General features: G+C 53.7%; 3 protein-coding genes across 3 annotated transcripts; 1 reads left to right on the top strand and 2 right to left on the bottom strand.

Moving 5' to 3' along the window:
* Nucleotides 1-9,939, bottom strand: VOLCADRAFT_88890 (phosphate acetyltransferase; the record flags this gene model as incomplete). The annotated part of the gene is made up of 21 exons (XM_002948438.1): nt 1-231; nt 374-391; nt 726-811; nt 1,076-1,154; nt 1,560-1,658; nt 1,872-2,030; nt 2,208-2,270; nt 2,702-2,808; nt 3,171-3,264; nt 3,655-3,835; nt 4,194-4,306; nt 4,910-4,976; nt 5,387-5,527; nt 5,915-6,058; nt 6,496-6,608; nt 6,915-6,977; nt 7,373-7,456; nt 7,852-7,986; nt 8,376-8,448; nt 9,332-9,644; nt 9,891-9,939. The coding sequence occupies 21 exons, from the start codon at nt 9,937-9,939 to the stop codon at nt 1-3; spliced, it is 2,412 nt and encodes an 803-aa protein (XP_002948484.1).
* Nucleotides 9,940-10,231: 292 nt separating this feature from the next.
* On the top strand, nt 10,232-15,705 carry ackA (acetate kinase). The gene is made up of 10 exons (XM_002948567.1): nt 10,232-10,560; nt 10,666-11,000; nt 11,249-11,396; nt 11,614-11,664; nt 12,034-12,109; nt 12,807-12,888; nt 13,289-13,319; nt 13,763-13,911; nt 14,392-14,469; nt 14,750-15,705. The coding sequence occupies exons 1-10, from the start codon at nt 10,389-10,391 to the stop codon at nt 14,984-14,986; spliced, it is 1,359 nt and encodes a 452-aa protein (XP_002948613.1). The 5' UTR covers nt 10,232-10,388; the 3' UTR covers nt 14,987-15,705.
* A 1,503-nt stretch (nt 15,706-17,208) lies between these two features.
* VOLCADRAFT_103947 (iron hydrogenase) lies at nt 17,209-22,479 on the bottom strand. The gene is made up of 12 exons (XM_002948437.1): nt 22,269-22,479; nt 22,105-22,191; nt 21,916-21,953; nt 21,721-21,835; nt 21,223-21,360; nt 20,883-21,047; nt 20,346-20,440; nt 20,122-20,244; nt 19,432-19,731; nt 18,824-18,975; nt 18,442-18,523; nt 17,209-18,089 (listed from the first exon to the last, which is right to left on the bottom strand). The coding sequence occupies exons 1-12, from the start codon at nt 22,426-22,428 to the stop codon at nt 18,051-18,053; spliced, it is 1,494 nt and encodes a 497-aa protein (XP_002948483.1). The 5' UTR covers nt 22,429-22,479; the 3' UTR covers nt 17,209-18,050.
* Between the last annotated feature and the right edge of the window lie 722 nt (nt 22,480-23,201).

Genomic DNA, 23,201 nt, shown 5'->3' with positions numbered 1-23,201 from the left:
TTAAACAATGGCCAGCTGCGGCGGAATAACACCACTACCGTTGCCATTACCGTTGCCGTTACCGTTACTGGGACCGGGCCCGCCGTCCATGCTTTGCGTGGGCGTGCTATCGGCGCTCTGGCGGTTGCCCCGGCGAAGCCTGCTGGCCTGGATGGACGTGACGCAGATGGTGTTGACGATGTCGGGGACGGTGCACCCGCGAGACAGGTCGTTCACCGGCTTGAGCAGACCCTGTGCGAGTGTTCGTGCGTGTGTTCGGGCACGTAATGTTTTTGTTCGTGCGTGTGTTCGTGTGTGCCGGGAGGGAGAACATCACACGACGCAAAGGTTATACGTAGAATGGTCAAGTGCGTGACCATCTAACAAAACGCACAGGCCAGGGAAGGTAAGGCTGCAAGCACAAAGGGCAAAAGAGTGGGGACAAGTTGACGTTTAAGAAACGGCAAAGCATGGCCTACTTGTAGATGCTTCAGTGTTTCTCGATTGCAAGCAGTCGGAAAGATTTGAGACATGGAAGTCCTCAGGCATAACCTGCGGAGTCCTGTAACCTGCGCGTCGACTTCCTTCCCGGCTCTGCCCATGCGTGCCCCTTACCAGTGCCCGAACCCGAACCCGAGCCCGGAAATATCCCCTCCCCCATGCTCCTCTTGACTCCTACTACTCTGCTCCCCGGCAGACTCCCTCACCCCAACTGCCAGGGTTCACTCACCCAGCTCCCCACCCACCCACCCACCCCACACAGGTACCTGCATGATGGGGCCCATGGCGATGGCTCCCGAGCTTTGCTGCACTGCCTTATACGTGTTGTTGCCTAAAGAGAGGGCGGGTGCAGGACGAGGGAGGAGAGGGCCGTACGAGGGGGAAATGGCGGGAGAGAATGAGATGACAGCGCAATCCATTTGGCCAACGCCATCCACCATACCAGGACAGGTACAGACGTTCATCCTCTGCGCCGTTCATCCTTTCATCGTACTACATCCATCGTACTACATTTTCCGAAAATCCTGTTCAAGGTCTGACACTGACACGCCGCAACACCCCCCGGCAACCCCGGCCCTTCAAGGCGGGGACCCACCGGTGTTTAGATCCGGGAACACAAACACCGTAGCCTTGCCCGCCACTTCACTGCCGCCAGTAACCTTGACTGCTGCCACCTGACGGGAGTGTACGACGGAGTTTGCACGGCGACTTTCGAGTAGGCAGGCAGGTAGGTAAGACATGTTAAAAGTAGGTAATTGGGAGCAAAAGATGTGTCCCGCTCTTTTCCACACGATGCACCCCAGCAACGTTAGGATGTTCTGGCACTGTCAGCCAGAGCAAGAGTACGGCAAGATATCCCTCCTTTTGAAAAGTACCGCCACCACGCGTCCGCAGCAGGGCACCACAGCTGTTTGCAGAATGGGGTTCCCCTCCGACTGAGGTTGGAATATACATACATATGTATATAATATGTCAGAAATATGAAAAGTGATGTGTATGTAAAACATAACCGCCAGAAGAGAACAAAAGGCCCTAAGCGCCGCCATCCCTTTCGGCCTCTGTGGGGAGACCTCCCGCACCTTGGGGTCGATAGCCGCGTCGTACTGGATGGGTCCCTCGATTTTCAAGTCGGGTCGGCGGGCCTTGGCCAGTGCAACCGCCTCCTCCACCTTCAGGACCTGCGCAACCACCATCCCAACCACCAACCACCAACCAACAACCAGGCTGTTCTTCATTCGATTGCAACGGCGCAGCACAACATCGCAAAGCATAGCAGCAAATCGTATCAATAGAAACATTACAGCACATCCGGGCACCACATTTTGCCCAAGGAAATCGCAACCTTCCCCAAAGCGGTAGGGGCGCCAACACACGGTTTCACCCCTACTCACATCCGGACCGGTTCCGGAGCCCAGTGTCGAGTACGACAACATGGCCACTCGTGGCTCGATGCCAAACGCGGCGGCGGTGTCGGCGGAGGTGATGGCGATGGTGGCCAGCTCCGCGGCGGTGGGGTTGACGTTCACGGCGCAGTCGCCGTACACCACCACCTGAGTGGCGCCGGCGGGGAAACACGGCACACGCGGCGGGGGATGGGGTGGGCGGCTTGAGGCGGCAGATGGAGCTCAGGAGCGACAAGAGAGGCATCAAACGCCATGTAGGCGCAACACCCTCCCTCCGTCCCCCATCCCTCTGCCCTCCCCTCCCCTCCCTTCCCCTGCACATACCCTGTCAGGCAAACACATGATGAAGACCGACGACACCAGGGGAGAGTCCGCGCTCTTGAGCACCTGTGCGCGTGTGTGTATGTACGTATGTGTGTGTAGCGGGGTGCCGGCGGGGAAGACGTTAATGCAAGGAAGTGGCGTGCGCGTGTGTGTATTGAATGGCAGGCTGGGAGTGATTGGAACCTGGAGCGGAGGTTCAGGCCATTGCAGCGAGGAACACAGGAGGATTAGGAGGACAAGCGATGGTTCCCCTCTCTTGCTATCTCCCCTCGCGTACACAACGGTCCGGGGGCTCCTTTTATAGCACTGCATGCAAATGCCCCGAAGCCATGCAACGCAACACAAAGTCCCAAACGTCGCTAATGGCACAAAATGCACAAAATAACCCTCAACAATCTTGTGCGATTAGAGCAACACAGCACATCAGCCATCAGCCAGCCCCATCCAAGGCTGGCCCCGTCGCCCATACACTACATACATACACACATACGAACCTGCATCGCTGGTCTGACAGTCGAGGCGGTTGTGTGGCAGGCTCCCGATACCATACCGTCCGCATCCCCCGCCGCGATCATCATCGTGGCATAAAAATTCATGTCGCCTGAACAGCGAGCGGGGCAGACAAGCTGACATGCACGTAGGCACATACAGATAAATGTACAGACAAAGCAGAGGGAGCCTAAAAAAGATACAGCCAAGGGGGGTTTGGCGGAACGGCGCGGAAGAAAAGGAAGGCAACCCTGTCCTGACGTAGTGGTAGGCAAACCTAGGTGGCACGACGAAAACCCTGTACAGCCCTAGGACCTCAAGGAAAACTATGAACCATACCCACAAAATTCCCCATACCCACCACTACATTTACATATACATATGCATACATACATACATACACACCAGTTCCTTCCCGCGGCTCAAGAGCACTAGAACACGTACATACATACCTACGTACATACACACACTTACCGTGTAGTGTATCCAGCGCCCGGTCCGGAGTCATGCCCTTGTGCTTCCGAAGCTCCACCAGCAACTCAGCGTACGCATCAAAGCGACCCGCGGTCTGTGCGCATGTACGTATGTATGTATACGCGGCCATCGCCGTCAGAAGGTAGGTAGGTAGGTGAGTAGGTAGGTAGGTGGTGATGGAGGAGGTGACGATAGGGGAAAGGGGGTAGCGCGGACTGACCGTATGAGACGGTAATTGCAGTGGCAATTGCGCATCTGCTACAGCATCTGCTACAGAAGTAGCAGAGGGTTAATAAACAAAGGGCCACCGACGCGCCCCAAACACCAACGGGAGGTATCGGAATGTGCTTCAAGCTGGTAAACTGGGTGGCTAGGTACGGTGCGGACGGTACGGTACGGTACGGTGGAATGGCTGTGGTTAGCTGCGCGGCGCGACCCTTTTCCATGGCCCACGGCCCCCTTCCAGTGTCCCCTCCGTCCTTACGTTGGGGTTGTGGATGTTGCACTGGGACAGGTCCAGTCCCAGCTTGGCCGCCTCCGCCGTGATGGTGGTGGGGTCACCCAGCAAGGTGATCTTGGCCAGGCCCCGCGTGGTCACATCGGCAGCAGCAGCCAACACGCGCTTGTCATCGGACTCGGGCAGGATGATGTGCTGGGGGTTCTCCCTGTGTGCGTGCGTGCGTGCGTGTGTGTTTTTTTTGGGGGGGGGGGGGAAAGAGGGAGAAGGATCAGGGGAGGTACCGGGATATGAAGAGGACAAAACATACCCTGAATTCTAGAGGTTTCTAATGTATCTCTGAAGATATAAATAGGCTTTATTATTAAGGCTACAAGGGCTACAAGGGTTGTGTCTAGTAAAATATTTTTTTTTATCGAAAGAACATTTAGGAGAGGTGGTTTCGCAAGGCTACGGGTTTTGGTGTGTAGTGGAAGGGCAGGAGATGTCGCCAACAATCGAGTTCATCGCCGGATGGCCCTGCCCTACCCTAACCGCAATACCCTTCCCACCCCCCTCCAGCCCACCTGCACATGGTTTTAAGAGTATGCATGAACATTTTGGGTGTCATCCGCGTGGGCTTGATGCGCTGCAGCTCCGCCACCACCGCGTTGGCGTCCACGTACTGCTCGAATAGTCGCTGCGGGGGGCAGCAGGGCAGGGAGGGAAGGCGAGAAAACGGGTGAAGGCGGGAGAGGAGGGGTTATCAAACCATACGATGCAAGATTTGCAAGCAGGACTAATATTTTCGACGATAGCAGCCCATCGGCGAGAACGGATGTGTGTTGTAAAGGACTGAGCCGCAAAACGGAGCCGCGAGAAGGGGGCGGTTGGAGGAAACCAGATCGGCAACGAAGTTAAAAGGGCGGTGGGGGAAAGACGAACCACACGCGATTGAAGCTGCTGCCAGGGCAAGATAGTAGCAAACGTAAACGGGCGGTGGGGGAGGGGAGGGAAAGACGAACCACACAGGGGAGGGGAGGGAAGCGGGACCAGGTAAAACGTGGCCAGGACACTGAAAAGAATCGCAACGTGTAAACATTGCAACATGGCTTCGCAGATTCTACCTTTGCCTCGAGCCACCTCCCCCCAATCCCCCGCGCACCCAACATCACCACCAATCCCCCGGGGGACCACCTGCCTTGCATTGCGCAATCTTTCGTGAGGAGGAGGGCAGCACAGCCGCGTCCATACTGCCAATCTTAGCCAGCGCCTCTCTAAGCGGCATATCGGTGGACAGCACCGGCAGCAAGCTGCCCTTGTAGAGGCCGCTGTTCACCAGGCCGGCAAAGATGCGGTCAATGGTATCCCTGTGATGCGGGGAGAGGCGAAGGCGTAACGGGGTAACGTCAAATGCAAGAAAAACGAAGTGGCACTTGCCGCGCGGACTGGGATAGGAAGACGGGGGTTTGAGGAGTTGCTGGACAGCAGGTCAGTTCCAAGGTAAGGAAAAACCCCTTGGTGCGGTACCAGTGTGCGGGATTGGCAACTCCCCTGAGGAGCACCTCTCCATGTGTGCGAGGAACAGCATTTTATGAATTAGGGCAGAAGAGCTGCGCATAGTTAAAAGTGGCGAGGATGATGCATGTGACCCCGTGGCGAAGATGGCACACGACGGTCTCACCGCACACAGACAAGAACGCACATACATACATATAAATACATATATACATAAGAAAACGTACGTATGTACGTACGTACGCAAACACACAACGCCTACCTGGCGTAGTTCCTTCCGGACCGCGAGGAGCCCGCCTGCGTGAGCAGCACTCCAGCGACCCCCGGGCCGCTGACGGACAGCTGGGCCGCCAGCAGCCCCAACACAATGTCCAGTCGATCGGCGGAGGTGATGACTAGGGGACTGGAAAGGGGGGAGGGCAGAGGGAGGGGGACCCAAGGGTGGGGATCATATGCAAGGAAATTAGTAATGAGCTGCTGGGAGGCGTGTAAAGTCTGAAACTGCCGGAGTCGTAAGCGATCAAGGCATCGACCCAAGGGTGGGGAGAGATCTTACGATGATGGAAAGGAAGCCAGGAAAAGGCCAAGCTGGCCGACCTTAATGCTGTTGCCAGGAGGCGGAGCTGCGCAAGGGGAGGTGTGCACGTGTGTGCGTGTGTGTGTACTCGTTTTGGGGAAGAAGGCGGGGTGACACATCTGCATTTTGCTGATGAAAGAATCAGTTACAGACGTCTCAAAGCGAGACACATGTATACATACATACACACACATGGGCCCCAGGCTGACCCACCGGCCCCCAGGTCTTTCCCCCAGGATTTCCAGCAGCTCCTCCAACCGCTGGCAGCCAACCACAACGTCGTCAAACTCAACGTCAGTCAGCAGGGAATCGCCGTACAACCGTACGGCCTGCAGGGCCGTCTGCACCTCGTCCAACCTGTAAGGGCAACCATTAGTGCCGTACGCGTAACAACACATGCATTAAACTTGCTATGATAAAATTGAAGTATCTGATGAGACAGGTAACACGGAAATTACAAATGCCAAGCATTAGGGTTTTAGCGTGCTGAAATTCAGCGATAAGCATAAAAAGGAGCTTCTCAATACTGGAGGTAAAAAGGTGATGCACCATACTCCCCCTATCCATGCAAGCCCACGTGCGCGATTCCCCAACACTTAGAAAAACAAGTAGTGCTAACTAAACCCCGTGCAGTCCCAACCCATGAGCATGCATCTGCGTGCCGCCCAAACCCACACGCACGCGCACAGACTTCCCCACCCCACCCCTACCCCACCCCCGCATACCCCCCAGACCCTCTTTCCACCAGCCCCGAAACCACCAGGCTCCCGCTGAAACCACTCCCATTCGCGCACCGGACATTTTTCAGGATGGGGTCCTGTGGAATCGCCCCCGCGAAGGGCAGCCCCGACTGGTTGAACCGGGCCTTTAGTTGGGCAGTCATGAGCGCGTGGCTGTTGCGCGGGAGCTGCGAATATTAGATTTCAAGGATCCAGGACAGGGTGCGAAACCATCAACGCAGCAGGATTGCATGGGTAAATACAATGCACATGCGGTTCTATTTTTTTAGGTACTACTTGCACATTACATGTAACTACCGGAATTGCACATAGGGGTTTAATATATTGTTAATAAAATGCATGGGCGTAATTCGTTAGGGTTCCGGACGCAGAAAGGAGAAAAATGCTTGGGACTGGAATTGAACTGATAGGCTGTAGCAGCAGCAGCAGCAGTGACAGCAGTAGTAGCTATAGCAGCAGCGCTCGGCACTCACCCCGTTCATGACGAGACCCAGCACCTCAACCTTGTGGTCCAAAAACACCTGCCGCTTTACCATCTGTGCGGGGTGAGGCGCAACGGTCAACGTGCAAGGACCGGGGGGGAGATGAGCAAGAACGGTCACAATGGTTGGGGCATAAATAAATGATCAACAACAATAAAAGAAAGGTGCAGGGCTCCAGCAGGCTAAACAACGACAACCTAGCTACTCGTTCCCACAACTTCCTCTCAACATTAATAAGTACGGGCAACGCGCCATATTCACGCGCCACTTTCATCGTTTGAATCACAAATATTTAGCAAAAGGAGAAAAGCTACTTAAAAGCAATTAATAAACCAGCCGGACGTACACTCAACGTGTAAAATGCACACGCGCAATCCTGCCGTGCCCCAGATTCCTTCCCCCATCCTGCCCCCAGGCGTGCTCTCTCCCCCACCTCTCGCCCTGCTTACCGCCCGGTTGTAGTAATCTGAAACGCTGCAGTTGGGAGATCCCGTCATGGTCATGAGCACGGGGGCGTTAATGGTGGCAGCGATCTGGAGTGGGCGTGGGTTGAGGTAGGTCATATAGAAGGATGTGAGGAGGAAAAGGATGGGATGCCTTGCGGATCATGGGACAGAGGGGAAATTCAATTTGCCGTTGACAACATTCTTTCCTACCCTTCCCGTCGCCCCAATACAGCATCCTCCGTTCCGGGGGTTCATCCCAGAGCCCCTCTTCCCTATATTCCAAACCCCACCCCGCGATCAGCCAATAAAAAACAAACTAAAACCCCGACCCTACATGTTTAACCCTTCTCCTGGTAAAACCCCTCCTTCAAGCGAAACCCCTCCTTCAAGCAGAGGGCCCCTCCTTCAAGCAGAGGAGATAAACCCTCCCTTTCCTATATAGCTCCAACCAGCCACCCTCCACCCTGTGGCATTAACCTCACCTGCGCATCCAGCTCCGTACCGCCCATGAGCGGGCCCGGGCCCTCTACCAACACCAAGTCGTGACCCTCCTTGTACGATACAAAGTTTGCGTAAATCCGGTCCAAGAGCTCACTGTGCTGACCGTTTGCTATCATCTGTAATAACGCCAGCAGCAGCAGCAGCAGCAGCATCGTCACCGCCGCCACGCACCAGCAGGGGGCAGTTGATTGAAGAAAATCAGGAAAAGAAATACCGAAGGAAAGGAAATGAGAGAAGAAAAGAACCATGGCGCAACACTGGCGTTGTAACACTCCCACGTAGCTCCTCAGCCTGCGCCGTGCTCCGGCCACCAATCAACCCCCCTGTCGACACACATCCTCAGCACAACCTAACGCCCATTTCACATATTCGTGCCGGACGCCGTGTAACGCCATATCAACAACCAAATCCCCCCTTTTAAATGGCACATTCTTCCACGTAGTAAGACCAAGCCCAAGCCACATTACATTACATTACATCACCCGGCCCCTCTCACTCCACGTACCCGTGCCGCCTCCGCGTCCTGCACACCGGTCATGCGGGTGGCGTCCCCCTTGAGATTGAACACCTTGTACACTCTGGCGATAAGCGGTGGTCGTGGTGTGGGAATCATATACAGTGATGACAAGAAAGTCAAAGCACCAACAGCCGACATTCCAGCACAAGAGCAAGGGGCGAGGAAAATGTGAGCAGAGAGAAAAATATTCAATATCAATATCAGACGCTCTCACAGCAACATTGACTGGACAAGTCCTAAGCAACCGAGTAACTGGCACCGTAGTTGCCTAATAAACAGATGCCAGCAGAACAAAGAATCCAATGCCGACGCACAACTGCCGCTGAGTCCAAAACAATCTAGGTAACGGCTTGTTGCTTCTGGAAACTGTGTTGGGTGGGAGACTGTGGCCAAATCCTGACAGCATGAAGGACGTGTGCGCTCCCAGGACCAAAGTTCCCTACGGACCCAGATCACCAGATGACCCACATGACCCAAATCACCCAAATGCCCTATGACCCAGATCGCCCTGTGGACAATATGCGCTCTCCACACCAAGATGGGCTGTTTGTGGGAAGGAACCACTCCGCAGGCGAGCACGTAATCCGTGGGACAAGCAGGTTGGTCTTAAGAGGCATCCCAACGTGCATGCACACTATGCCACCTGACCCAAGTCGCCTCTCCTCCAACGACATCCATGACCAATTTGTTCTTTTGCTATTAGTCCCCCTCCTTTTTCCCTCACCCCTGAGATTGAAAGGCATAACTCTTTCGGAGCCAGCTAAGGTCCCTTGATGGAAATGTTGCTGTGTGCACATCATGTAAAACCTTCCGATACCCACATACTCGTTTTTCTCATGGCCCGTTGGCCCCAGATCCCATCCCGCTATCGATCATTATCCACCCAGTAAAGGAAAAGGGAAAGGCTTTTGGATTTGGCTGTTCAGTCTTCAGTGAGTACTTACAGCTCCACATGCCGGTCGATCTTCAGCTCAGAAGAAGCCAAAGCCTCATGGGCTATGGGCTCGAAAAAGCCTACGTGCGGCAGATGGCGCTCAAAGTAGTTGAAGAAGCCCAGGAGCAACGGTGTGCGCTGGCCAATGAGCGAGATGTCCGACAGGAAAAGGCTTTGCAGGCCGCTATTGCTGCTTTGCTTGCTGCTGCTCCTGGAAGCCCTTGCAATAGGTGCAACGGCACTATAAGACCGACGATGCAAAATCCGGCCGGCGGGCGGCAGGGCGGCCCTGCGCGTTAGGGCCGATTCAGGAATGAAAGAAGCTGCAGGAGAACCACGTGAAAAGCGACAATTCAGCTTATCTGTGCATAAAATTAACTAAGATGGCGCTTCAAGCGCATGCCTAAAGTCTCCAGCCAGACGCGCACAACCCCTGTCAACGCATCTTTGCCAACTGTCTAACGCTTTCAACGATCATAGCGATACACGTCCATGAATTATATCGAAATAAGTTATCCCCGAAATTCAGCAGTTCATCCGCACTAGGAAACCAGAGCTTAGCTTCTTACCCCCAGTGTCGGAGTCGCATGGACGGCAACGCTGAAGGTGAGCAGCCATAGCGATGCGAGAGGCTGCCGCACGTTGACATCTTGTCCTACTATATTTTTAGATTCCGCACAAGTATGCCGGCCCTCCTTGAAAGGTTCCTGACTCGTGTTTACCTAATTTGAAAGCTGATTTCACAAGCTTGGAAATTTAGCTACAGTTGTAAAAACCCAAGCACAACTTGACGGCAACGTTGCATGAATCTTTGTCATCTGGCGGTACTTCCGGGACGTTGTCGTACCGTTCACCTAAAAGTTTTGAAAGGGAAACCCTAAGAGTTACTTCTGTAAGAATTCGTAATAGATTTTCTGTGAAATTGTCGTTACCTCTGGAAAAGGTCCAACCTGTGTTTGAAGCTTGGAAAGGTCCCCGTCTAAACTTCGTCATCTGTTAGTATTGGCTCCGGGCCTGCTGGAATCTCTTCGTAGCATCTTTAAGTCTCTGTGTTCTATAAATTAAACATGCTAACCAGCCGTCCGCCAATTGGGCAGATCCCGACACATAGCAACATTTCCGGGACGGTGCTGCCTCCAAAGTTGCTTGTCCTTAATGCAGGCAGCTCCAGCCTGAAATTCAAAATTTTTGGGGTGAATCCCTTGATTGCCGGCATGAGCGGCATGTTTGACCGGATTGGTGAGGATCCCGACATGCCATCCTCAGCGACAACCTGACCGACCCACATGACGGCCTTCTCCCAATCCTATCTTTACACGTGAACCACATGATCATAATTCGCAGGTGACTCTGCGAACTGCACGCTCAAGGCCTCCTCACCCGACCCTCTGGGCGGCAAGTCGCGCAAATGGGAACTCAAGCTGCCTGCCGCAGACCATACCTGCGCGCTGCAAGAAATCCTCGACTTTATTTCTGACAACGTATCTGGAAGCTTCTCTAATGAAGTTGTTGCTGTTGGGCACCGCATCGTACACGGTCTGGACATTAGCGCGCCAGTCCTTCTGGACTCCGTAGCCCTGGAGCGCATCCGGGAGGCTGCCGTTTTTGCGCCACTACACAACCCGGCGGGGCTGCAGGGCATTGAGGCAGCGCAGAATGTGTTTTCGGGTGTACCGCAGGTGCGGGGCGGGGTCCAACCATTTGGGTTCTTGCATGGGAAAAGGGATGTATCTTTTTTTGAAGCCCGACTTGTAATGGGCATCCTTGACTTGGCCGTCGTGCGGCGTACGAGTACGGTGCGTAACCACATCTGTACTTCACTTGTGCATGTATGTTAGCACTCGTGTTTGGAATTTGTTTTACACTTGATCAGTGATTCTTTAAAAACGTGTTTACATAGTTGTATAAACGCTCCTGCGGGACACAGGTGGCGGTCTTCGATACGGCGTTCCATGCCACCATGCCCCCTCACGCCTACATGTACGGCATTCCGTACGATTTGTACGATAAGCACCATATTCGTCGGTACGGCTTCCACGGCACCAGTCACAAGTACCTTGTGGAGCAAGCGGCGGGTGGGTGGGTGATGCATGCACTGGAGGGAAGATTCAAGAGCTTTTGTCGCAGTCATCCCTTAATGTTGTCCCTCGCCTCATTATTAGGGTTGGCTGGTTTATGGCCGGTTTCCGAATCCCATGTACGACCTTCATGTACGACTATGTATGACGACTATGTAAACCCCTCACTTCACCTTTCACGTCCTTTCCCCGCATCTCCTCTCTCGCCCCCCAGCCATGCTGGGCAAGGACGTCTCCGAAACCAATGTCATCACTTGTCACTTAGGTGAGCTGTGGAGGTAAGGGCGTGATGGAGGGACTTTGCGAAGATGTGAGGTAACCCTAAGTTGTTTTTCATACAGACACCAGCGGCGTTTCGAAACGTCAAACAGACACATAAAACACACATATAATACATACGCAAACATACAAAGAAACACACCACACGACCCGCACTAGTGTGTATCGTCTGTTCCACGCATGTAAGCAACGTCATCCTTCTCCTCCACCGCCACCATCTCCTCTTCCTCATTCTCCTTCACCTCCTCTCATTCCTTTCACTCGTGCCTCTGCCCCGCTCTCCCACTCTTATCCTCTCGCCTTTATATCCCCGCTCTCTCACCCATCCCTCCCCGCTACCTGCTACCGGCTGCAGGTAACGGCAGCAGTGTGGCGGCTGTTCGGGGTGGTCGGTGCGTGGACACCAGCATGGGCATGACACCGTTAGAGGGGTGAGGAGGGGCGAGTATATGCCAACCTGGCAGGCATTATGCGTGTGTGTGTTATAGTGAGCTTAAAGTGTGTGTATAGTATGTGAGTGATTTTCCTTTTTGACTTGGCCTATCATATTAAGATGGAAAATACTAGCCGGCGCCTCCTCCCTAGTTGCACCCGGGGGGAAGGGCCACGCGAGGGGAGGGGCTGACAAGGGGTTCTGACGGGGGGGGGGTTGTCGCTCTGTAGAGAGTCTATGTGTGTGCGTGTGTGTGTGTGTGTGTGTGAAGGGGGGGGGTGTCCGCAACGGACATCTGTGTCTGGTGATGATGTTGGGCTGTGGGCTGTGGGCGGTGGCCTAATGCAAGATGGCAAACCTAGGTTCTCACATCTTCCTGGCTAAACCATAGAGGAGGTCCACTCATGGGAAGATGGGGTGATGATAGCTCTTGTGTCCTGCCCGGCTCCCACACTTGCCCGGATTGCTCCCCTCCCTCCCTCCTTCGCCACCCTCCGTTGGACTCCGTGGTAGCCCTCTGTAGAGTTCTCTATGCAAGCTGTATCGCCCTAAAGGTTTCTCCCTTGTTTCCGTTCCCAGTCCCTCTGCACTTCTTCCCTCTTCGCCCCTCCCCCTCTTCCCCGGCCCCCCAACCCCGTGGTTTGTCTTTCTCCCCCCAACCCCCCAAACCCTGGGACCCCCCCCCCACTTCTCAGGCTCCTGATGGGGACCCGTTGCGGTGACGTGGACCCGGCTGTCGTACTGCACATTGAAACCCAGCTGGGCCTGTCAGCAAAGGTGTGTGCGTGTGCATGTGCTTGTGCGTGCCGTGTTTCATGTTGATCTTGGGAAATGCCGGATGTGGTGGTACACGGGGATAACTTCATACCGACGCGAGCTACGTAGTCCAGCGACGTGTCATTTTATAGAAATAATATTCATAAAACCTGTAGGCGTACCTTGGATTGGAAATTTTTAGTGGTAGAATTGTTGAGAGGTAGAACTGTTGACCCTAAGTAGAATTGTTGATTGAAGCGTTATCTCGGAGCCCGTAGAAATGAGAGCTGTGCTGTGACGTCATCCCGCCCTTCGTGCGTATGATCCCCCCAAACCCCACCGACATCCCATCTCCACACACACACACACTAATCTGAGTCCACGTGTATGTATGTATGTATGTATGTATTATGTATGTCAGGAGACCGACACGCTGCTCAATAAGAAGTCCGGTGAGAGCCACGAAGGAGGTCGATCAGGGGGGTGACGGCAATACGGGGAGTGAATAGGGGAAGGAGAGGGGTGTGAACGGGGGGATTAAAAGCGAGGGGGGAGGGAGGTGGGGGAGGGAACAGAGGGGCGCGGGAAGAGTGAGGAAAGGGGATCGTTTTAAGGAATGCACTAAAGGAACTGCCCACAGAATCCAAAGCAACCCCATGTAAATGGCCGTAGCTCCCTCTCTCCATCCCTCTCCACCCCAACTGTTGTGTGGACATCGGCAGTCGTTCAATTGGCTTGCTAGCATGTCAACAACTCACCAACGACAGACACAAATGTTAACACACAACACAAACACGTAAATGATCGTGTTAAAGTACCAGAACTTTCTACTCGCGACACCGGTTCATTTAGACAGGCACCTGTCTCACCCCTTTCCCTCTCCCCTCTGTCACAGGCCTGCTGGGAATCACCGGCTCCAGCGACTTGCGAGCCGTGATTGAGGGTGCTCAGAGGGGGGAGGCACGTGCGCAACTGGGTTTGGACATGCTCGTACACCGTATTAAGAAGTACATTGGCGCTTATGTGGCTGTGCTGGGAGGCCAGGTGGGCTGGGGGGTTCTTTGGGTAGCGGGGGGGCGGTGTTAGGGGGAGGGGCGCTACAGACTGGGGTAGGGAACAGGGTGAAAGGAGGGGGAGCTGCGGGAGAGTAGGGCTCGTGTGTGTGTGTGCGTGTGTGTGTATGTGATGTTATGTTTTATTGTCGTCAAAGCCCCGGAATTGCGCATAGAATGTCGAGTTTTTTTATATCTCGCGCGGTCTGTTGTACGTACGGAAACGGTGTTGGGTTTCGTCGCCTTCCCTCTTTCTCTTACCTCCACAACCCCCGCATTCCTCCTCCCTTTCATTCCACCCCCCTTAATGTCCCCCTTCACTTCGACCGACCATCGGCAATTGGTATTTCCACTCCACGGCGTATCTCCCCACTCCGCCTCCTTCCCTCACCACACGCACATACACACATTTCCCCCCAAACCCCCCCACACACACATCTTCCCCCCTGGCATTTCCCTTGTCCCTACCCAGGTCGATGCGGTGGTGTTCTCAGCTGGCATTGGGGAGAACTCCTCCCTGCTGCGGGGCCTGGTGATGGAGGACATGCAGGTGTGTGTGTGTGTGTTGGGGGGAGGCAAGGGGGGCAAAAGGCTGTATGTATGTATGTATGTATGTATGTATGTATGTATGTATGTATGTATGTATGTATGTATGTATGTATGTATGTATGTATGTATGTATGTATGTATGTATGTATGTATGTATGTATGTATGTATGTATGTATGTATGTATGTATGTATGTATGTATGTATGTATGTATGTATGTATATATGTGTATGGTTTTGCACGTTTCTCATGCCATCGCCCCACCTGGCCTTCAAAATCCAGGGGTTGGGTCTGCAAGTGGACCCCGACCTCAACCGGGCTGCAGTGGGGGGCCGCCAAGGGGACATCAGCGCACCCTCGAGCCGTGTCAAGGTGCTGGTCATACCCACAGACGAGGAGCTGTCCATTGCGCAACAGACTCTGCAGGTGGTGGAGCAGGCGCAGCTGCAGCTGGGGGCCGATACTGCTGCTGCTGCGGCGGCGGCGGTGGCAGCAGGGGGAGGCGCTATGGCAGCCTAGGCCTGGATTATAGAAAACAAAGCCGAGGGAAGTAGTGTGGGAGATTGCAGAGAAACGTGTAGAGATGCGTGTCGGGGGGATAGAGAGAGAGAGAGGGAGAAGGGGCACAAAAGTGTCGCGGAAATGGGACCCTAGCAGAGAGATGTAAGGAGAGGGGAAAAGGGGAGGGGGAAGTGAGGAGAAGAGCTTTTGGGGGATTGCTGTCAGCTCCTACCACTCCGACCCGCTGCTGCTTCCTTTCAGTGGCGCCGTACATTTGCCGTGCATCTCACGGAGGGGTTAGTTTGGGGCAGTAATTGAAAAGAGATGCTCTGAATAGACACCAAAGAGAAAACGGCAGGCAGAGAAAAAATGGGTTGGAGCAGTAGCAGAAGTTGCAGGAACAGCAGCAGCAGCAACCACAGTAGCAGTAGCAACAACAGTAGCAGCAGGAGCAGCATCGCTTGCAGGAGGAGGAAGCTGAAGAGTTTAAGTGTGTATTGAGATGGAACGTCTATCGTGTCATGTCGAGAAGTGCTTGTTCATGTCCTACGCCGCAATCACAACACATAGAGTAACGTGTACCGAAAGAAAGCGTCCAGCTGTGAAACACGGGTCCAGTGTGTGTGTTAAAACCTGTGTATTTCCGTGCGGAGCGGAGCGCAGTGATGGCCGGGACGGATGCTAATGATGATGGCCTGTGATAAGCAGGTTAGATTCTCTGTATGTATGTTTGGATGGGGCGGCGGCCCTCGCCGCAGCGTGCGTGCGTGCCAGTGACGAAGAATGACCGCTTCAGGCCCCCCTGCACTTACACATACAACCATACACACCCTTCCCACCACCCACCACCGGTGAAGGCGGCCAATACTGCCTGTCTTACTTCTGCCGCTCCCTTCCCCGATACAATTCCCTCGAAGGGTTGTGCGTGCATGTATGTATGTGCATTAGTAACAGACCCGTGGTACTACACATGTACGTAAGTGCGAGTGAGACAGGTAGGGGTTTGGATTTAGAATCGGGGGTAAATGCTGCTCCTATTTAGTTTGCGTGCACGGTGAGATTGGGTTGCGTGTCGCGATATTGGTCCATGCCCTCCTCCCAGGGGAGCTAAAGGGGAACCCCAAAGTCATCTCCCTCGGGTGGGGAGCAGTAGAACTGAGCAGGAGAGTACGGACATACGTCCGAGTTTTTATCGTGTGACGGGTCTGGAGAGGGTTGAAGCGTGCTTGGGTGGGTTTATCCTCTGTTGGCTGGACAGTGCGTGGCCATATACGCAGGAAGACATAAAGATAAGCAGGCAGGATTCGCAATGGTGTCGGAGTTACAACGGTGTGCTGTGACACGCGTTGCCAACGCGCCGAAACAAATGCTTGCACGAATGTTAAAATATTGTTTTAAAGACGCAGCTGGTTGACTGGTTGCTGACATGTTGAAAACCTATCAATCGTTGTGAAAGAGGAGAATCGCAGGTATTTGATCCCCGAAGCTACTCACATTACACAGGAAATTACTGATTACACAGGAAATGCCACACCAGTACGACTGCTACGTACACGTCTACGTACACGAATCGCTGCTTTTTTGTCGGACGTAAATTGTTTCAGCTGGCAGACGGCGCGATGGGTCGCCGATACGATCCACATTTGACGTGTGTCAACAGCATTTTAAACAAGGCTGGCTTGCCAGACTATTATAGGAATAAATCACAGTATTGGATTGACATATGCTACGCAAGCTAAAACCCGTAGCTCATACACCGTCAGCTAACCTCCGTGGCTCACACCCAGGCATTAGCCAGCAGGTTGTTCAGCCAGCGGCGCCTGCTTGCTGTCACCAACTGTACACGACACCTCAAAACCGCAAAGGTGAAAAGGAACCAGAAGGTCCATACATACAACAGGCAGGCGGCTGGCAGAGGTTAAGGCCTGACTTCTGCTCCCAGTTGACCCAGTCGACCCGGGTTCAAATCCGCCTGCCAACTCCTCGGGTGTTTGAGGAGTGATGAAATGGGAGGTGGCCCCCCATCTTATGGACGGTGTAGGACGTGATAATACCAACTTGCGAGCTGACCAGGAACTAAGTTGATGCGCCGTTGATCCGCTAGATTTGGTTGGATGCTGGTATTGAGTTGCCGAACCCAACGAATACATTCTGAAGTCGGATGGGGTGACGGATTAGGGTGCCCCTCTAGCAGGGGAGAGCAGGGACTGCCCCGGGAAAGGGGGCCGCTGGCGAAGTTAACCACCCTGTAACAACATACATACAACAAGGCACCGTGACGGAAAGAGCAATATGCTCCTCCGCAATGCGTCAGGTTAATTCACAACGTCTTCTGCAGATTAACATACTTCAAAACGTGCGTGATTCCGACGTGACCTGGGCATGCATGCTCCCCCGACCGATCTTGCTTGCGTAAACCAAAAAGCATAATGTCATCCCCAACAGACCAAGAATCCCATTTCAAGGAGACCAAAAAATGCTATTGCCGGTGATGAGCGACACTACGCGCCTGACTTGGCAACCCGCCCTGCTTCCGGCCGGATACATCATATGCTCTTTAGCAGCATCCAACCCAAAACTTTTGGCAAAAACCGCGACAATCCAGCTTTCGGAACACCCGCAGCAACGCAATCGAAAGTCTGCGGAGTTGAAAAAAGCACCCGCGTCCAACAACAGACCTTAAAGGAGTAATCCTGTTAGGACGCCAATCACAGAAAAAAAACGATGGGGTCTATCACCGCTAGCACAGCGCATGCAACCAGGAATCGCGCCTCAGAAAACAGCCGACCAGCTCGTGTTGCCAATATCATCATCGCCGGAAAAGCCATACCATTATTTCTATTGATCATGCTCCACAAAATCACGTGCAAAACCCAAACGAACCGTAATCGGCAGGATGCCGTAATCATGGGCCCTTGCTTGTGCCTGCGAATCCGACACAAGCGAATAAGAGACAATTCTCCTGCTCGCAGGTTGCGTCCTCCTCCTGCTCCTCCTCCTCCACCTCCTTAAGAGACGCAAGACTTGCAAACCCTTAGTACCATCAGCGAAGAGCGCGAACTCTCAAGAAGCCCGAAGCGATTTACTCGGTATCGACGCCCCCCGGAACGTAGTGCGTGTGCTGCAGGTAGTTCGGGGCCAGGAGGGCGCGGGGACGAAAGCAGAGATAAGAGAAGCCAGGACGTCAGGCGGACGTCTGGCGGCGTGTGCCGAGTGACGGCGATAGGTCATCTGCAACGTTAAAGCTGGCATGCAACGATATCCAAGCCCGCGGCCCAAATAACAGTGAATGCGACGCAGCGACGGCACAGCACGCGACTCCTGCAACGGCAAGGCCGAAAATTCCAGTACCAAGCGCACAGGCCGGCGGCCGCGAATACAAACTGACACCTGCGGCAGAGAGCGACAACACAACCCGCGAACATTACCCGACACCTCACGCTCCCCCGGACACGCGACCTCAACCCACTCACCAGCAGGTCGTGGGCCTTGTGGCTGTTGGGCTCCCCGAGGAAGTCCTCGTAGGCCTTTTGTACGGCGGGGTTCTCGTGACTCCTGATAATTGACGTGGGGGCCCGGAATTACAACAAAACACTCTCAACAATATACGTCACACATGTAATGTATCTCCATCCCACCTCGGAGGAGAACTGGCAGACAGACTGGTAGACATATGGGAAGCGGTCATACAGCTCTGGCAAAAACACACCGCACATCACTGGCAAGCGGTCACGCAGTCGGAGACTATTACCATCACGCAATGCATGCTCTCGCTCATTCCTCCCCTCGTCCCGTTGCTGACCGAACCCGTCCAAACCCGTACAACCCTCGATCTGACAAAGCACCCGCATTCACCTGCGGATGGTGGCCCGCTCGTCCAGGTCGTACAGTGCTTGCTGCCTCTTTACAGCCACCTGTTTATCCGTACTGCGCGGCTGGCCGCCGCCACCGACGCAGCCGGAGGGGCAGGCCATGATTTCCACAAAATCGTACTTGCACTCGCCGGTCTGCATCATTATCATCACATCATCACCATCATGTGACCATTACTTCATTTAGGATTTTGGTGGATAATATGCCTGTGAAGAAAGCAATGTGGATTGAAAGTTAGACAATCAGCATGTTGGCATCCGACCCACAGCAGCAGCAGCAGCAGCTGCTCCAGGCCTTGTACAATGGACGGCAGTACGGCGAAAAAACGGTGTCCGTGCCCGGGGGCGTCAAAACAGCCATGACGGCGCAAGGGGCGATATCCTCCTTAAGGGCGTTGCAGGATTGCGATTCGTTGCGTGTGGGAGATTCAGCTAGTAGTCAGGGTCGGCAGTAGTCGGGAGCAGTCAGGTTGTACCCTTAAGCCAGCGATATCACACCAGCTGTGACACGAACACATCAACGCCACGTCATCATTGTACGAGAAGAAGCGTTGTACCCAAGCGGATATCGTACACCTGTTCACTCCGCACCTGCATCTTCGTGAGCAGCTTCTTGGCGTTCCCCAGTCCGTTGGCAACCGCCACTCGCAACGTAATGCCCTTAGCTCCGTCATCCGCGGTGAAGTTGGACCCACCATCCCACTTAATGGCGCCGGCGCTGGCCGCGGCCTCGTCCATAGCCTTGGCAGCCGCACGCGCAGCGACGAGCTCAGCAAACTTGGAGCCAGGCGGCGGCACCATCTTGATTTCTGTTTCCTTGATTCCGTCCATGCCGCGCACCTCGGATAGATTGAGACGGGGCAGCGGCTGCTGCGTCACCAACTCATAAGCCTGCAGGAGAGACAAGGAATGCCGGGCGTCGTCGCCGAAAATGGTCAAACCATCAAAGATGCTCACACGGTGCCTTAAGATGCTTAAGGCTCTCACACAGGACGATGCCAGTTGTGGATTCACGCGCAACAAGCGGTTATTTTCCGGGAAGTATTGAGCTTTGACGCGCTCTTTTGACGCGCTTTTAACACCGATAACAACACCGATAACAAAAGCTTTGTCCGCTTTGCCTTTGGCTACAAAAACTTGCTAGCGGAACATCAATCACGTCATTTTAATGAAAGCTCTTTATTCATATTGTATCAATCTTAAAATATGATAACTCCCAGCTTCCTGCCTCTGCTCTGCCGATGTTATCATAGGCCATTATCGCATCCCGCCGCTACTCACAGTGCGCAGGGCCGCCTCCATGACGCCGCCAGTCGTGCCGAAGACGACACCGGCACCCGAACCGCTGCCCAGGGGTTCGTCCCAGCCACCTTCAGGCAGCTCTGGCAGGTTGATGTTGCGCTCCTGCAACCGCAATGCCGCGACCGGGAAGAGGGAATTGCGACAACAGGCAACAAAGAAACGAACGCTTAAAGCTCCGGGCATGCGCCGTACGAATGCCGTACCTTGAGGATGTTCCCCAGCTCGGCAGTGGTGATCACGTGGTCAACGTCACGGACTCCCGCGCCGCCCGAGCAAAACCAGTCGCGGTCAGCCTCGCCTGCGTGACGTAATTCACGGTGGAGGCATGGAGTGAGGATAACCGCAGCATCCAGCAGTTGTGTGCTTCTCAAGGCGGTCAGCCTGCAGGCACCTGGTCTACAACGGGGACCATTCATTGTACTGGATGTTTGGTAGTAGTGGCAGATGGCACATGTACGGCATGGTACACATGTTCAGCGTATGTATGTGTGGTGTGTGGGATAGGGGGTCATGTCTTCAACCTGCGGCCGCTACCCGGCAGACCCTGCCTTCCTGGTATTTTCGGGGCATCCTCATCCAGCCACCTTAGCCAACTTCTCAGTGGATCGCTCAGGTTCAGCACCCACCACCGGCAACCCACGGTATCTGCCGGATCAACGGCGGCTCAACTCCACACTATCACACTATCCCTGTATATGACTACCACTATCCTTATACTTGTTTTGAGATGTGACACTCACCTTGCTTGCGGACGCACGGCATGATGGAGACCATGCTGATGTCACTGGGCGAGATGCCCTTCTTCTCGGCCAAGTACGTCTTCACCATGGCGCCAAGCATCATCTGGGGGCTCTTGCACGACGACACGTACGGAATAAGCTCCGGGTAGGACTTCTCAAGGAGAGCTGCGGATCAAGGGCGAAAAGGGCGACTGGGGATATTTGGCGATGAAGGAAAGTATTCAACCAAAGCGACGACCGGAAACAGGCGCATGAAAAGCGAGAGTTACAAGCAAGTAGTCCTGCCTGTCCGTTCCTTATCGCCTGATGCAATAGAGCGATCAAGCGACTATTTGCTTACCAATCCATCCCGGGCAGCAGCTAGTAAACATGGGCAGGGGCTCCTCGCTGTGCGGGTGAGCCTCCAGTTGAGCCTGAAGCCTGCTGAGCAACTCGGTGCCCTCCTCCATGATCGTCAGGTCAGCGCCATAGAGCGTATCTACAGTACGGTGTGTTCACATGCCACACAGAGGGCCATGGCTTAATTAGAAACAGCGCATGGCGTACACAATTTTCCACTTTGGAGTTGGATACTACGTCCCAGTTGGGAAATTACCATGGGGCATGCAAGTTCCTTGAGGGATGTACATGGGTGGGAACGCCAAAATTCATGTCATTTGGTAATTCTAGACCGCGAAACTGAAGGACATGAAGCTGGTTGGTGGCTGCGCCAACTCGTGAACCGACATCGCCATTTAACCGATTTCTAACGGCAAGCAAACGACTACTAGTGCATAACCAAGGTTGTGGAGCTCGTGCTCTATAAATCTTCCAAATATTCATTAAGTTTGCCGCTTACCGAATACCATATCGAAGCCAAGGCAGCGCAGCGACTCGGCAAGCTGGCCTGGGGTGGTGGCGCCGGGCGCGAGACCGAAGCTTTCAGAAATAGCCACTCGCACAGCCGGGGCAACCTGCAGACGGATAAAATGTTTTCCAAAAACATAATTGACATGTGCCGTGCAAGGAAAGGTAGATGTTCACCGCTTCTCACCTGTGCAATCATAACCTTGCGCTCAGCCTTTGGCTTGTCTGAGGGCACAAAAAAGGAAGAAATGCAAGTTTAGCCGATGGTATTGTGCAGCGTTTCACGGGACAACTTGGAGCTGTCACGGAAGAGTTGTAACAGGTCCTAACCGACCGCGTGCTATGAAGTACAGAGAAAGCCTCAGAACATACTCACCAAGCTCAGCAAAGGCCTGCTTCCAATGAGGGTCAGCAGCTGCACCAGCCGGCGCAGCCGCGGCGGGCATTAACCGAACAGAATTACCTATCAGAGGCAACCCGTGGAAGTCAGCTCGGTACCAGCCCAACGCAAAAGGTCCATAAATGTTGGTTTTTCATTACCTTCTTGCACCGTCTTCACCGGTACCGGGACAGCCGAAGTGCACTTACGGAAGGGCACGCATGGCACATAAACCGGCTTGGAGCCATATCTAGACACGGCTACCTGTGGCACATAGGCACCTAGTCGAGAATTGGTAAGGCTACTCAGCATGGCTGACATTGTAATTCACTGGGAACCAGATAGCTTTTGCGGTCAGTTTTTTAAAAACTAAAGTCGTGCTGTAAAGAAATGTTCAGGAACTTATGATTGCTCTGTCAGAGAGAAATTTGACATATGCACTTTTAATCTGAAGGATCGCCGGAAGGGTCCTGTGGTACGGTACAACGGCTTTCGCAGGAAGCTGACAGTTTGCCACAATTACGAGACCTTAAGCATCCAATTTGTACAGGAAAGAGCCAATTAGGCATCATCACGTTGCGTGGTTTTCCCCACAGCTTCCACTAACATGAAACGCCTATAGTGTACGGCATCGTTACGGCATCTTGACAAACGACGCGTTGCCATGGTTGCTTGTCTAGCTTGTCAGAATACCTACGTGAAATTCTCAGAGACCACTAGCTCGTGCTGACCATGGAAGATGCAAGTCATTTCTCGCTCTTCTCTGACACTCTGCTACAATATAATCCAGAGCAGGAACAGTTATTTACATGGATTGGAGTTGCAGCTACGTTGCACACCCAGTCACCACAACGAGGAGTGGACTGCGAAGGCCCACTCTTATCACACGCCTCAAAGGCAGTGTCGGAGTTGCCGGCGGACATTTGATTATGACGCATGTACTGCAGCTATTTCACAATATCCCAATCTCCTACCTAGATTGGAACACACGAAACGTTGCCTGCTACTCATAAGCGAGCTGTCAAGAGCTGCCGATTATTGCTTCCATTACATATCTACTGGTTAGTTGGCCCTTGCTCCACGCTTGCAGCAGC

This window comes from Volvox carteri, assembly GCF_000143455.1.
Source record: "Volvox carteri f. nagariensis unplaced genomic scaffold VOLCAscaffold_10, whole genome shotgun sequence".
Classification (NCBI taxonomy): domain Eukaryota; kingdom Viridiplantae; phylum Chlorophyta; class Chlorophyceae; order Chlamydomonadales; family Volvocaceae; genus Volvox; species Volvox carteri.
The sequence above is the reverse complement of the archived record's forward strand: the minus strand, read 5'-3'. Positions and strand labels throughout refer to the sequence as shown.

Excerpts from the sequence above, each read along its gene's own strand:
- VOLCADRAFT_103947 (XM_002948437.1), bottom strand. The coding sequence starts at position 22,428 with ATGTCAGCCATGCTGAGTAGCCTTACCAATTCTCGACTAGGTGCCTAT. Across the intron at positions 21,836-21,915 it reads GCAAGGTTATGATTGCACAG|GTTGCCCCGGCTGTGCGAGT; the intron begins GTGAGAAGCGGT and ends ATCCGTCTGCAG. Across the intron at positions 18,524-18,823 it reads GAGCGGGCCACCATCCGCAG|GAGTCACGAGAACCCCGCCG; the intron begins GTGAATGCGGGT and ends GTCAATTATCAG.
- ackA (XM_002948567.1), top strand. The coding sequence starts at position 10,389 with ATGCTAACCAGCCGTCCGCCAATTGGGCAGATCCCGACACATAGCAAC. Across the intron at positions 11,001-11,248 it reads TGTTTTCGGGTGTACCGCAG|GTGGCGGTCTTCGATACGGC; the intron begins GTGCGGGGCGGG and ends TGCGGGACACAG. Across the intron at positions 12,110-12,806 it reads GGCATGACACCGTTAGAGGG|GCTCCTGATGGGGACCCGTT; the intron begins GTGAGGAGGGGC and ends CCCACTTCTCAG.